This window comes from Amblyraja radiata, chromosome 1, assembly GCF_010909765.2.
Source record: "Amblyraja radiata isolate CabotCenter1 chromosome 1, sAmbRad1.1.pri, whole genome shotgun sequence".
Taxonomy (NCBI): Eukaryota; Metazoa; Chordata; class Chondrichthyes; order Rajiformes; family Rajidae; genus Amblyraja; species Amblyraja radiata.
Genome location: NC_045956.1, coordinates 134,045,433 through 134,060,440, shown reverse-complemented (window position 1 = coordinate 134,060,440; position 15,008 = coordinate 134,045,433). Strand labels below are relative to the sequence as shown.

The following is a 15,008-nucleotide window of genomic DNA, read 5'->3' as shown; positions in this document are numbered from 1 at the left end:
GAGGGATACTCCGTTCAATCCAACCGGGTCGAAGAAGGGTCTCGACGCGAAATGTCACCCACACCTTCTCTCCAGAGATGCTTCCTGCCCCGCTGAGTTACTCCAGCACTTTGTGTCCATCGACCATAAATCACCTCAACATAAATCTTCTCCCACCTGTCACGTCCATTCCCATTTCCCAGGCGAGTCGACTCCACCGGATGCATTGTTAACTTCCGTTGCCGAACGGTTCTCGAAGCTTCTCCGCCGGTCCCCACGCCCCCTCTCTAATTCCATCGCATGAGTCACCGCTCGCGGCCGCCAGACCACCCCAACTTGTTGGCTGGGATCCTTTTAAAATACCTGACGATCGGCATCAGCGCTCACCAATCAGCACCGCGGACCAGCGTGTTGTCCGGCAGGATTTACAAATACAACCAATAGCAGGGCGGCGATAGTACAAACTGGCCAATCATCGTGTGGGGTGGGCGGGGCCTTCATTACGCTCCAACCGGCGCCGCAGCAGCTAGCAAGTTAGTCAGCACCACAGTGTAGTTTCAGTTGACGTGTGGCTTAAAGTGGACAAGATAAAAATACATTAACGGTAATAATTGTCATGGTTTGCACCTGAAATATTTTAAATCAAGATGACATTTTTATGCGCATTTTGCATGTATCGCGACTGAGGTTGATGAATGTTTATTTTCACATAAAACTGGCTTGTTTCCTTTCAGAGACGATGATGCATCTTTGCTATAATTAAGTGGAAATGTGTGCAATTATGTTTTTTTTTTAATCGTTTCAGCAAAATCGCTTCTCTCTGCTGGGCTTTCAGATCAACACTGCCGAAAAATCATGGGTAAAAATTATTATAACATTCTTGGCATCAACACTGAAGCCAGTGACGATGAAATTAAAAAAGCTTATAGAAAAATGGCCTTGAAGTTTCATCCGGATAAAAACAAGGATCCTAACGCCGAGGACAAATTCAAAGAGATAGCTGAAGCTTATGAGGTGCTGAGCGACCCCAAGAAGAGATCTATTTACGATCAATGTGGGGAAGAAGGTGAGTGTCCTTGGAGTGAGCTGGTCTCTTGCCCTTGTGTGTGTGTGTGTGTGTGACAGGCAAGTGTTACAATCGCTTGCAAGTGGAATGTATTCGTGTCATCGTACAGCATGGGAACGAGCCGTTCGGCTCAACTCATCCACACCGGCCAGTTGGGCACCGTATAGAATCCATCGTCCAACACTGGGTCATGAGCCCTCTATGTTAAAATCAATTCAAGTATGCATTCAAAGACCACCTCAAATGTTTTCAGTGACAGTAGTTTAGAATACTGAAGGGCCCGTTGATACAAACAGTGCCCAGTGCAGTTGTTAATCTGACTTATTTTACTTTGTTTTTTTTGTGTTATTCAATATTAATATTAATGGTTATTCACTTTAATATTGACGAGAGGCGTTTCAATGTAACTGATATGTAGTAATGACTCCAAATAACGAAGATGAAGGTACAGTACTGGGTTGCTGCCAATTAACTTGAAAAGAGCAAGATAAGCTATTTGACAAGTTTGAGGGAAGTGTTTGGCAATGATGTGTTGAGGTTATTCTATAAGCAGCCTCCTATATATCAATCAGTGTTGGCATGCTCTCCAGTTTTTCCTTCGACTGTTACTATACAATCATTTAATGCTCCATTACTTTCCATCAGAAAGCATATATTAATAGGAATATAGGGTGTTGACTAACCTTTGGAAGAAAATAATGAGTAGACTCCCTCTTCTCCCTCTCCCACTGGACTGAAGATACAAAAGCTTGAATGCATGTGCTAGCCTTCAAGAACAGCTCCTTCCCCATTGCTATCAGACTACTGAAGGGTCCTCTCATATACTGATGGTGTAGTCCCAATCTCTCACTGTGACACAGTTTCTCTATAACAGTAATGTTGTAACACTATCTTCTGCACTCTTGTATTTTTCTCTTTTCATTACCTGTTGTATGTGTGTGGCTTGATTGTAACCATATATAATGATTGGATAGCACATAAATGGTACATGTAGTAATAATAATAAACCAATACAAATACTGATTGTGAATAGCTTTGCAACCAAACATTAGGAAGGATATATTGGACTTGGAGTACAGTATAAATTTTCCAGCGCAATATCTGGGCTCTAAGGATTAAAATATCAGTAGGTCCATGAACTATAGCTGTATTTGTTGGAATTTTAGAATGTTAACTTGGAGTTGGAGTTTTCAAGATGTTAAAGAAAACTGATAAAATTGAAACAGGAATACATTTCCTGTTACCAGTTGGATTCCATGGGTTGTCATTTGCAGAAGGAATTTAAACTTCTGCTACCCATCAGCTTGAAGAGCTTTGATTCTTCATTACAAAAATGAGGCAAATGCTGACATTTGGATTACATAAAAAAAATTAATGTTGTTAATATTCATTGCATTTGTCATAAATGTCAAGAAAATTAGGTAGGAAAAAATCAATTTAGAAAAAGGGAATTAAATCATTTACCAACAATATTCTCTTCATTGTGCGAGTTTTGTTAGTTATGATCCACTTGAAACCCTCCAGAGGATCACTGGAAGTATTTTCCTCATTTCCCTTTTGAAAAGAGGCTGTTTTTCACTCTTACATCTGGCATTGTTTACAATTTTCCATTTTAGTTTGTGTAATACCTAGATTACAACCAACAAATCAGAAGGTGATGAAGATGAAAAAATCTGCAGATGCAAGAAATCTGATGTAAAAATTGCTGGCAACAGTTAACATTTGTGGTCTGAGTTGTTGCCTGGCTTACTGTGTGTTTCCAGCAGTTTCTCTCTTTCAATTGGAACGTGATTTCCGGAAGTTCCCAATACTTTGTTACGAGTGCAACAACCCTGCAATAATATGTTATCTAATTGTTCGTAAAGCATGACAATTTAACTCATCGATTTGGATGCTAAATCCTCATTAGTCGTGGATCGGCTATGTGGCTAAAGTTATGGGAACCAGGGCTCCAGAGTGTGAGTCAGGGACCAAAATGTTTAGGTCTCATCTTGTTTGACAGTGTAAAAATAATTCAAATTAAAGTATATTTAGGTAACATGTGTACATCCAACAATCTTAACCAGATCAAAACCCTTAAAGCACCAGTTTATCAGAGTTTAAGTTTCCATAAATGTGAGACAAATAGTTTACGAGGTAGCGCTCGCCTTCCATCACTTACATGTTTCGTGATGTACTGATGCATGGCCTTCTCAATACCATCTTGAATGCTTATTCTCCACTTTGAACGGTCATGGACCAGCGGTTGCAATGTTATATTTGTTCAAGAAGACTTTGAGCAACTTTTTCAATCCATTTCATAGTCCCATCTAGTAATGTCTTCTCACAACAGCTCGGGGTAGTGTGTCTGTTTTGGGAGTCTGGTATTAGGCATGCGAATACTGTAACCAGGCTACATTGCTGCAGATGTTGGCTGGGAAAGGATGATGATGACTCAATTATCCTTCCAGATAATTTGGATGAATTTGCAGAGAGTGTGCTGTTGGTATTTTTGCAGTGCTTTTAGATGCATGTTGTAGGTACTCCAAACCTCAGAAAACCTAGAAGGGCAGCAATCTGCACAATAGACCGTGAGATTTATGCTAGGTCTAAAGTCTTAACCTTCAAATATTCATTTCCTCATTTGACTAAATGTTTGTCTGCCACATTGAAGGCCTTAGTGAATTTAATCTGCCTTCACCGATAGGTGACACCCGACCTATGGAAAACGGTCTAGGGCAGTATGGTGCAGCAGATGTTATCAATTCTCAGTTGGTGGTATCAGTTTAGTTTAATGTCATGTGTACTGAGGCACAGTGCGAAGCTTTTCTTGCATGCTAACCAGTCAGCAGAAAGACAATGCATGATTACAATCGAGTCATTCACAGTGTACAGATACATGATAAGGGAATAATGTTTAGTGCAAGGTGCATGTTCGGTAGAAGATTTCAGCCTCATGGATATTGAGGGGAAGACTCCAGTGATTGAGTCGATGATGTCTTAGAGTTTGACCTTCTGAGCATACATAAGATAGGGGGTCGGTCATTTAGGGTACAGATACATTTCTTTCTGCAATGCCTAGTGAATCTCTGGAATTCTCTGTCGCAGTAGGTGGTGGAAGCTGGTTCGTGAGAGGTATTTAGGGTAAATATTAATGGATTGAGCAATAGTAGGATTGAGGCCAGTGTAGATAAGCCATGATCATATAAAATGATGGGCTTGGCTTGAAGGCGTCTGATAACCTTCTCCTATTCCTACTTTCTTGTGCTTTCGTGAATGCAGTTAAAATATGCAAATTATTCAAATATCATGTCAAGTAGGTGCAATACAAATAGTATTGTTTCCTATGAAGTTCCCTCCACTTTAGCGGTTAGCCAGAACTCTGCCTACACAGCTTCTTCTGACGTGATTGACAAAGAATGAAAGGCAGTGAAGTAAAGTAGATGTGATGTAGAAGTTATCCAAATGGCCATGACTAAAAATCGTATTTGCTTTGAAGTTTATCTTTATGTTCAATGGAGATGGCTATAGCTTCCTGATATGTATTGTTCTGCTTAATTTGGTGAGCCTAAATAATTCACAGGGGATATTAATTAGACAGATACATGTACTCTCACAGGAACTCATTTGATTTGACGAAACCCAGCAACCCATAAACCAGTTCATAAAAAGGCTGCTATATAATAGCAACACCCGTTGGCTGCAGAAGTGGTTTTCAAACTGGCAATTTTTTTCATTTTCCTCATGAAATGTAAGAGCAGTTGGACCTTGCAGAAATCATGTTTAACCAATTTATAGAGTTATTTGAAGAAGGTAACATTTGCAGTGGCTATTGGGGAACCAGTCGATGTATTATACTTAGATTGTGAACACACTTGACAAGGTTTCGTATCAAAGGCTAGTGTAAGAAAATGAAAATGGTTGGAGGGAGGTAACATATGAAGAATGGCTAGCCGATAAGAAACCGATTAGCCATAAATAACCATATAACAATTACAGCACGGAAACAGGCCATCTCGGCCCTTCTAGTCCGTGCCGAATACGTATTCTCCCCTAGTCCCATCTACCTGCACTCAGACCATAACCCTCCATTCCTTTCCCGTCCATATAACTATCCAATTTATTTTTAAATGATAAAATCGAACCTGCCTCCACCACCTTCACTGGAAGCTCATTCCACACAGCTACCACTCTCTGAGTAAAGAAGTTCCCCTAATGTTACCCCCTAAACTTCTGTCCCTTAATTCTCAAGTCATGTCCTCTTGTTTGAATCTTCCCTACTCTCAGTGGGAAAAGCTTATCCACGTCAACTCTGTCTATCCCTCTCATCATTTTAAAGACCTCTATCAAGTCCCCCCTTAACCTTCTGCGCTCCAAAGAATAAAGACCTAACTTGTTCAACCTTTCTCTGTAACTTAGTTGCTGAAACCCAATAAATGATCTTTCCTGGGCAGAGAGATCAGTGCTGGGGCCCCAGTGATTAAACTGTTTATGCAAATAACTGGACATCGGAAATGGCTGCTAGATTTGCTGATGATGTAAAGAAAGTAAGGAAACTAAGTTATTAAAAAAAAAAAAAAAGCGCACAGACTACAAAGAAACATATGATGGTTTGAGGGAATAGGTAAAAATTTAGTAGACACAAAAAGCTGGAGTAACTCAGCGGGGCAGGCAGCGTCTCTGCAGAGAAGGAATGGGTAATGTTTCAGGTAGAGACCCTTCTTCAGACTAGTCCGCCTAAACCTATCTGAACTCCCGGTTGCTAAACACTTTAACTCCCCCCTCCCACACTGACCTTTCTATCCTAGCCCAGCGCAAATTGGAGGAACAACACCTCATAGAAACAGAAATAGATGCAGGAGTAGGCCATTCTGCCCTTTGAGCCAGCACCGTCATTCAATATGACAATGGCTGATCATCCAAAATCAATACCCCGTTCCTACTTTTTCCACATATCCCTTGATTCCTTTAGCCCTAAGAGCTAAATCTCACTCTTGAAAACATCCAGTGAATTGGCCTCTGCTGCCATCTGTGGCAGATAATTCCACAGATTCACAATTCTGGGTGAAAAGTTGTTCCTCATCTCAGTCCTAAATGGCCTACCTCTTATTCTTAAACTGTGACCCCTGGTTCTGGACTCACCCAGCATCAGGAACATTTTTCTTGCATCCAGCCTGTCCAATCCCTTAGAATTTTATATGTTTCTATAAGATCCCCCCTCATCTTTCTAAATTCCAGTGAATACAAGCCCAGTCGACCCATTCTTTCATCATATGTCAGTCCTGCCACCCCAGGAATTAACCTCGTGAACCTATGCTGCACTCCCTCAATCGCAATAATGTCCTTCCTCAAATCAGGAGACCAAAACTGCACACAATACTCCAAGTGTGGTCTCATCAGGGCCCTGTACAACTGCAGTAGGACCTCCTTGCTCCTAAACTCAAACCCTCTCGCAATGAAGACCAACATGCCATTAGCTTCTTCACTGCCTGCAGTAATGCTTACTTTCCGTGACTGGTGTACAAAGACACCCAGGTCTCGTTGCACCTCACCTTTTCTTAATCTGACACCATTCAGATAATAATCTGTCTTCCTATTCTTGCCACCTCACATTTTTCCACATTATACTGCATTTGCCATGCCTCTGCCCACTCACCCAACCTATCCAAGTCATTCTGCAGCCTCATGGCATCCTCCTCGCAACTCACACTGCCACCCAGCTTTATGTCACCTGCAAACTTGGAGATGTTACATTTAATTCCCTCATCTAAATCGTTAATATATATTGTAAATAACCGGGGTCGCAGCACTGAGCCTTGTGGTACCCCACTAGTCACTGCCTGCCATTCTGAAAAGGTCCCGTTAATTCCTACTCTTTGCTTCCTGTCTGCCAACCAGTTCTCTGTCTATATTCCCTACCCCCCATACCATGTGCTCTAATTTTGCACACCAATCTCTTGTATGGGACTTTGTCAAAGGCTTTTTGAAAGTCCAGATACACCACATCTACTGGGTCTCCCATATCCATTTTACTTGTTACATCCTTAAAAAATCCCAGAAAATTAGTCAAGCATGAATTCCCTCCATAAATCCATGTTGACTTTGACCAATCCTGTCACTGCTTTCCAAATGCAATATTTGACTTGGTCAGCGGACATCCCAGTGGTATGAATATTGACTTCTCTAACTTCAAGTAACCCTTGCCTACCCTCTCTCTCCATCCTTCCCCGTCCCAGTTCTCCGACTGGTCTGACTGTCCGTGTTTACATTTTATCTCTGTTTGCTTTGTTGTTACTTCAAGCTAACAATGATCTAGTCTACATTTTCCTTGATCTCCATCCCCTTTGTCTCGTTTCCACACCTTACACTTCCTGATCTCTGTATCTCCCTCTACCCTGACTCAGTCTGAAGGGTCTCGACCTGAAACTTCTCCCATTCTTTCTATCCTGATGCTGCATGTCCCGCTGAGTTACTCCCAGCAATTTATATCTATCTTCGGTTTAAACCACCATCTGCGGTTCCTTCCCACAACATATATTATATAGTTAGGATGAACCAATAAAAAGATGCATTTTATGATTGTCATATTAGTAAATTTTCAAATAGACTGTTGCCGCTTCATATTCTATATTGTAATGTTTTTAATTAATATGGACTATGAACACATTCTATGAATAATCATAATTTGTTCATCTTATTAATTTTATAGGTCTGAAAGCTGGAGGAGCTTCTGCCGGTGGCCCTGGTAGCACGTTCCATTACCGTTCCACGGTGATCCACATGCTACCTTTGCTTCCTTCTTTGGGGATCAAGTCCTTTTGATATTTTCTTTGGTACTCATGGACGTTCCAATAGAATGGCAAATGGCTTTGTACATGAAGACATGGACATTGATGACGATGATGATCATGATCCTTTCAATGAATTTAACCATTTTGGATTTAATGGAATGAATGGATTTAATCGACGGCATCCAGACTCTCTCCATACTCGACGGAAGGTGCAGGATCCTCCAGTAATTCATGAACTTAGAGTATCTCTTGAAGAAATCTATCATGGTTGTACCAAAAGAATGAAGATCACACGTAGACGATTGAACCCAGATGGGCCAAACCACAAGGACTGAGGACAAGATTCTGAATGTTGTTATTAAAAGAGGTTGGAAAGAGGGCACAAAAATCACATTCCCTCGGGAGGGTGATGAAACAGCAACCAACATCCCAGCTGATATAGTTTTTATTCTGAAAGATAAACCTCATCTTCATTTCAAGAGAGATGGATCCAATGTAGTTTATGTCGCCAAGATTACTCTTAGAGAGGTAGGTAAACAGAACTTGCTTTTTAAAACAGTTTAAAATTTTGAGACTACTTTCAACAGCATATTTTGACCTTGGTATAGAAGATAGCTTCAGGGTAATATAATGCATCTTTGTGTGCCATGTAAATGAGTTAGTGTTTTAATTTAAAGAAAAATGTAAAATACAAACTGATAAGCTTCTCACACCTATGAAACCTATTGAACCATACTGGGTTCAATTTTGCTCCTGGTTGGTAAAAATTCTTGGAGTCTGTGTAATTTCATTTTTCATAACAAATAAGATTTAGTTCTACGCACAGTGCATACTTAAAACGTAAATGTAATAACAGATGACGCCGTATATGTGGAAAAACATAAGTGCAGGAAATATTTAGACAGGGCAGTATTGTCTGTAAATAAAAATGTTTTGAATCAATGACCTATCTGCCCACACATCCCTGGGAAATATGATAAAATTAGAATGAGGCCAATAAGAACGAGGGCAGATAAGAGTGGTCTTGGCATCATGTTTGGCACCGGTATTGGAAGCCAAAGGACCAGTTCTTGTGCAATACTGTTCTATGATATTTATATATAACTAAAACTGATCTTGTTATCTTCCGGTTTGGCGGTCTTTCTATTTGCGCAAAAACAGTTTGTGATAGCGCTACGATTTTTCTCCAGTTCACTCACACCCCCCCACCCCCCGCCCACACACACCCAACCCCCTGCCCACACACACCCAACCCCCTGCCCACACACACCCAACCCCCTGCCCACACACACCCAACCCCCTGCCCACACACACACCCGCCCTCACACATCCCCCCGCCCTCAAATTCCCCCCCTCCCACACACCCCCCGCCCACACACCCCTCACACACACAAGGGGGGTGTCAAATGGGATAGTTGAGGATGGAGTTAAAGGGAAAGGGTTTCTTAAATGAGTGAGCGGAGAGACAGAGGGGTGTAAAATGAGGGTAGAAGCAATAGGTAGCAAGGTGAAATGTGGCAGGCAGACAGATCCAGGGCAAAAATCAAAAAGGACCACTTTTCAACATAATTGTATAAGGGGTAAGGGTGTTGTAAAAACAAGCCTGAAGGCTTTGTGTCTCAATACAAGGAGCATTCGTAATAAGGTGGATGAGTTGAATGTGCAGATAGCTATTAATGACTATGATATAGTTGGGATCACGGAGACATGGCTCCAGGTTGACCAAGGCTGGGAGCTGAACATCCAGGGATATTCAATATTCAGGAGGGATAGACAAAAAGGAAAAGTAGGTGGGGTAGCGTTGCTGGTTAGAGAGGAGATTAACGCAATAGAAAGGAAGGACATTAGCTTGGAGGATGTGGAATCGATATGGGTAGAGCTGCGAAACACTAAAGGTCAGAAAACGCTAGTGGGAGTTGTGTACAGGCCACCTAACAGTAGTAGTGGAGTTGGGGATGGCATCAAACAGGAAATTAGAAATGCGTGCAACAAAGGTAAAACAGTTATAATGGGTGACTTCAATCTACATATAGATTGGGTGAATCTAATTGGCAGGGGTGCTAAGGAAGAGGATTTCTTGGAATGTATGCGGGATAGTTTTCTAGACCAACATGTAGAGGAACCAACGAGAGAGCAGGCTATTCTAGACTGGGTATTGAGTAATGAGGAAGGGTTAGTTAGCAGTCTTGTTGTGCGTGGCCCCTTGGGCAAGAGTGACCATAATATGGTTGAGTTCTTCATTAGGATGGAGAGTGACATAATTAATTCAGAAACAAGGGTTCTGAACTTAAAGAAAGGTAACTTTGAGGGTATGAGACGTGAATTGGCCAAGATAGACTGGCAATTGATTCTTAAAGGGTTGACGGTGGATATGCAATGGAAGGCATTTAAAGACTGCATGGATGAACTACAACAATTGTTCATCCCAGTTTGGCAAAAGAATAAATCAGGGAAGGTAGTGCATCCGTGGATAACAGGGAAATCAGGGATAGTATCAAAACAAAAGATGAAGCATACAAATTAGCCAGAAAAAGCAGCCTACCAGAGGACTCGGAGAAATTCAGAGTCCAGCAGAGGAGGACAAAGGGCTTAATTAGGAAAGGGAAAATAGATTATGAAAGAAAACTGGCAGGGAACATAAAAACTGACTGCAAAAGTTTTTATAGATATGTGAAGAGAAAAAGATTAGTTAAAACAAATGTACGTCCCTTGCAGTCAGAAACAGGTGAATTGATCATGTGGACAAGGACATGGCAGACCAATTGAATAATTACTTTGGTTCTGTCTTCACTAAGGAAGATATAAATAATCTGCCGGAAATAGCAGGGGACCGGGGGTCAAATGAGATGGAGGAACTGAGTGCAATCCAGGTTAGCCGGGAAGTGGTGTTAGGTAAATTGAATGGATTAAAGGCCGATAAATCCCCAGGGCCAGATACTCTGCATCCCAGAGTACTTAAGGAAGTAGCCCCAGAAATAGTGGATGCATTAGTGATAATTTTTCAAAACTCTTTAGATTCTGGAGTAGTTCCTGAGGATTGGAGGATAGCTAATGTAACTCCACTTTTTAAAAAGGGGGGGAGAGAGAAAACGGGGAATTACAGACCAGTTAGTCTAACATCTTATAGATATGTGAAGAGAAAAAGATTAGTTAAAACAAATGTAGGTTGGTTCTGTCTTCACTAAGGAAGACATAAATAATCTGCCGGAAATAGCAGGGGACCGGGGGTCAAATGAGATGGAGGAACTGAGTGAAATCCAGGTTAGCCGGGAAGTGGTGTTGGGTAAATTGAATGGATTAAAGGCCGATAAATCCCCAGGGCTGGATATGCTGCATCCCAGAGTACTTAAGGAAAATTAAAGCACATGGTATTGGGGGTTCAGTATTGATGTGGATAGAGAACTGGCTGGCAGACAGGAAGCAAAGAGCAGTGACTAGTGGGGAACCGCAAGGCTCAGTGCTGGGACCCCAGCTATTTACAATATATATTAATTATTTGGACGATGGAATTGAATGCAACATCTCCAAGTTTGCGGATGACACGAAGCTGGGGGGGCAGTGTTAGCTGTGAGGAGGATGCTAGGAGGCTGCAAGGTGACTTGGATAGGCTGGGTGAGTGGGCAAATGCATGGCAGATGCAGTATAATGTGGATAAATGTGAGGTTATCCACTTTGGTGGCAAAAACAGGAAAGTAGACTTATCTGAATGGTGGCCGATTAGGAAAAGGGGAGATGCAACGAGACCTGGGTGTCATGGTACACCAGTCATTGAAAGTAGGCATGCAGTTGCCGCAGGCAGTGAAGAAAGCGAATGGTATGTTAGCATTCATAGCAAAAGGATTTGAGTATAGGAGCAGGGAGGTTCTACTGCAGTTGTACAGGGTCTTGGTGAGACCACACCTGGAGTATTGCGTACAGTTTAGATCTCCTAATCTGAGGAAAGACATTTTTGCCGTAGAGGGAGTACAGAGAAGGTTCACCAGACTGATTCCTGGGACGTCAGGACTTTCATATGAAGAAAGACTGGATAGACTCGGCTTGTACTCGCTAGAATTTAGAAGATTGAGGGGGGATCTTATAGAAACTTACAAGTTCTTAAGGGTTGGACAGGCTAGAGCAGAAGATTGTTCCGATGTTGGGGAAGTCCAGAACAAGGGGTCACAGTTTAAGGATAAGGGGGAAATCTTTTAGGACCGAGATTAGAAAACATTTTTCACACAGAGAGTGGTGATCTCTGGAATTCTCTGCCACAGAAGTGTAGTTGAGGCCAGTTCATTGGCTATATTTTAGAGGGAGATTAGATGTGCCTTGTGGCTAAAGGGATCAGGGGGTATGGAGAGAAGGCAGGTACAGGATACTGGTTGGATGATCAGCCATGATCATATTGAATGGCGGTGCAGGCTCGAAGGGCCGAATGGCCTACTCCTGCACCTATTTCTATGTTTCTAACCCACCCCCCGCCCACACACCCCTCCCCCACAACCTCCCAGCAACCACAACACGCTCCAACCCCACCACCCCCCCGTCCACACAATCCCCCGCTCACACACCCCTCCCTCCACAACCCCTCCGCCCGCACACCCCTGCCCAGACACACAAACCCCCGCCAATACCCACCCGCCTCCCACACACACACGCCCTTCCCCCCACACACACCCCCTCCCACACCACCCTCTACACCTCCCCGTCCGCACTCACCCCTCCTCCCCTCCCATCTCCCCCCCCCCCCCCCCCCCCCACTCCCCTCCTGCACATGAAGAGGAGGGGGAGGGAGTGCTCGGAGATGAGGGGAAATGAACAGTGTCAGCACAGTTAGGGGCTATGGGTGAGTGGTGGAATATTGCGTTGGGGAATGGGTTGCGTTGGAGGACCAGGCCTCCTGTGTGACTGGGACCCAACAGGTCCCACTTAGTCTAGTTATAACATAGAATTTGTACTGGCAAATGATTTGATGTCGAGAAACAAAGTAATGAAATATGGGTACTTTGAAAGAATTTACTGCTAAATTAACCATGTCCAGGGAATTATGGGTTGGTTTGCTTTTGCAAATGCCCTTTCTTCAAATATGATTAAAGGGCTAAACCAAGCTGGATTTAATCTGCCCATCCATATATCCAGGACAGAGCTAAATGGTTCAATTTTCTACTCCCTGAATCAGGTGGTATCTTGCAAAGTGAAGCCTAATGCCATGAGAAAAACCTCGGGCAGAAACGTCTGAGACATTGCCCAGACCACCCTGAGATCCTATGATGGGAAGTATGGTTTACCTTCTGCCAGAGTCTATAAAATCTTTAAGTTTCCTTGATATTGGAGAAATTTTAAATGCATTCATGTTACTTAAATTATATTTCAAATTTAAATTAATTTTAAACACAATTGAATGTATTAAAATACATTTAAATAGGATTTTTTTTAAACGTAATCTTTCGGTTTTTTCCCCTCAAATCCATACAACAGAGAATCCTCATTCAAATCAATAAGGTTGCATTTCAATGCAAGATTTGGCTGGCATAATGCTAAGGAATCCATGCATGGAGCAAAGTGACAGATGCACTAAGATTTATCATAAGATAAGACAGGCAGCTCGATTTGTTACTAACACCTATGAGAGAGAAGCGAGTGTCACCAAACTTCTGAATTCTCTGGGGTGGAACCCTCTCCAAGACAGACGTGAAGCTCACCGTTTGACCTGTTTTTACAAAATGTTAAATGGTCAGCTCGACATAGACTACAAGACCTACACCAAACCCAAACCAATTAGGAGCAGACGAGGGCATTCGATCCAATTTGTGATCCCAGCTACAAAGACAGATGTATACAGCAATTCGTTCTTCCCCCGCACAATTAAAGCATGGAATAATCTCCACCCAACTATAGTTACCCAACCAGATGCAACTAAATTTAAAGTAGCTCTTTCTTCCCAATAACCCTTTCTGGCTTAAGTCCTCCCTTCACCACCTCCAGTTTAAATTCCATTTGGAATATTTTGGAGAATATCAAGAAACCAAGAACCAAGAAGATTCAGCACATACTGGACTTGCAGTAGGCTTGCATGAGAATGGGTCTGACTTATCCAGGGGTAACTGAATGTCAGCAGTTTCCTTGGAGCCACCATCCAAAACCATCTTGATTCTGCTCATTGTAATGTTAAAAAATGATCACACAAATCTTGTACCAGATATGACTAATCTTAGCTCCTAAAAAGCAATACCAATAACATACAGTTGTCAATAGAGTTCCTTTTGTGATAGCTATGGCAGGTGCAATTCAAGTTTTCTTTTGTACATTCCTTCCTTCCAGTCATTGAACATTGGTTTCTGCAACATCTCATGCTTTTTCTATTTTCATCCATATTTATGAACCAATATGATAATGGCATTTACTGTGATCAAGTTAACCACCTAACTGCCTCCCATATTCATCACTATTTTCTCTCACCAATTTTCTCAGTGTTGTGCCAGTCTTATCCATTTCTAGTCAAAGAATCTCAACCAATAGATCTGTAATTGCACTGTTATCAAAGATCTTATATTCTATACTAGATTCCCCTCTTTTCTTCCCTCATTTCCATGGTGGTCGGCTTCTCCGTCACCTATCTCAATATATTTATATTTTATAAATCGCATGTCTGACATTCAGTCCTTTGAATCACTGTTCATCGATTTAAACAATGGATTTGGATCAAAACCAAACCATCAATTATAACCCTGGCTTCAATTTCTGTAACTTTATTAAGATTTCCATTTATTTCCCTTCTCAAAAAAATTCACATTGACACCAGAATGTTTACAGATTTGATCTTCTAGTAATACTAGGCTAACCGCGATATCAAATCTTTCACGTCATAAAAATATTCACAGCTATTTTGTGTTTTCACCCCGGCTTAGCCTATCTGAAATTGAAATGATTTTTATTTACCATTTTTATGCACAAATATTCTGATGCTAACAACACATGTTTCATGCTCTACAATCTTATGTCTAGCTAGCTACATCCTAACCACTTCCCCAACATCTCCATTTCGTCGACCCTTAAAATATCACGGTTGAATTATAAAGATAGTATTCAGTGGCCAAGAGTGTTTTGAAATGTCATCAAGGAAATTGGAGAATTTAAATTCTAGTAGGTGATTCTGGAATAACAATCTGATCTCTGTGGAACTTCACATCAGAGTGAACACACAGTGCAGCAGT

The 15,008-nt window shown here is 41.8% G+C and overlaps 2 protein-coding genes across 3 annotated transcripts in view; both read left to right on the top strand.

Moving 5' to 3' along the window:
• The first annotated feature begins 489 nt into the window (after positions 1-489).
• The window catches only part of dnajb5 (DnaJ heat shock protein family (Hsp40) member B5), a 42,316-nt gene continuing 27,797 nt past the window's right edge, over positions 490-15,008 (top strand). The window contains 6 exon segments of the mRNA XM_033031180.1: positions 490-583; positions 785-1,045; positions 7,734-7,784; positions 7,787-7,825; positions 7,828-8,141; positions 8,143-8,343. Coding sequence (XP_032887071.1) covers positions 835-1,045; positions 7,734-7,784; positions 7,787-7,825; positions 7,828-8,141; positions 8,143-8,343 — 816 coding nt within the window. The 5' untranslated portion in view covers positions 490-583; positions 785-834.
• Positions 8,211-15,008, top strand: part of LOC116979607 (aldo-keto reductase family 1 member A1-A-like) — a 95,910-nt gene continuing 89,112 nt past the window's right edge. For both annotated transcript variants that reach the window (XM_033031225.1, XM_033031205.1), the window contains exon 1: positions 8,211-8,343. The gene's annotated coding sequence lies outside the window, so the exon portion shown is untranslated. The remainder of the gene's footprint in view (positions 8,344-15,008) is intronic.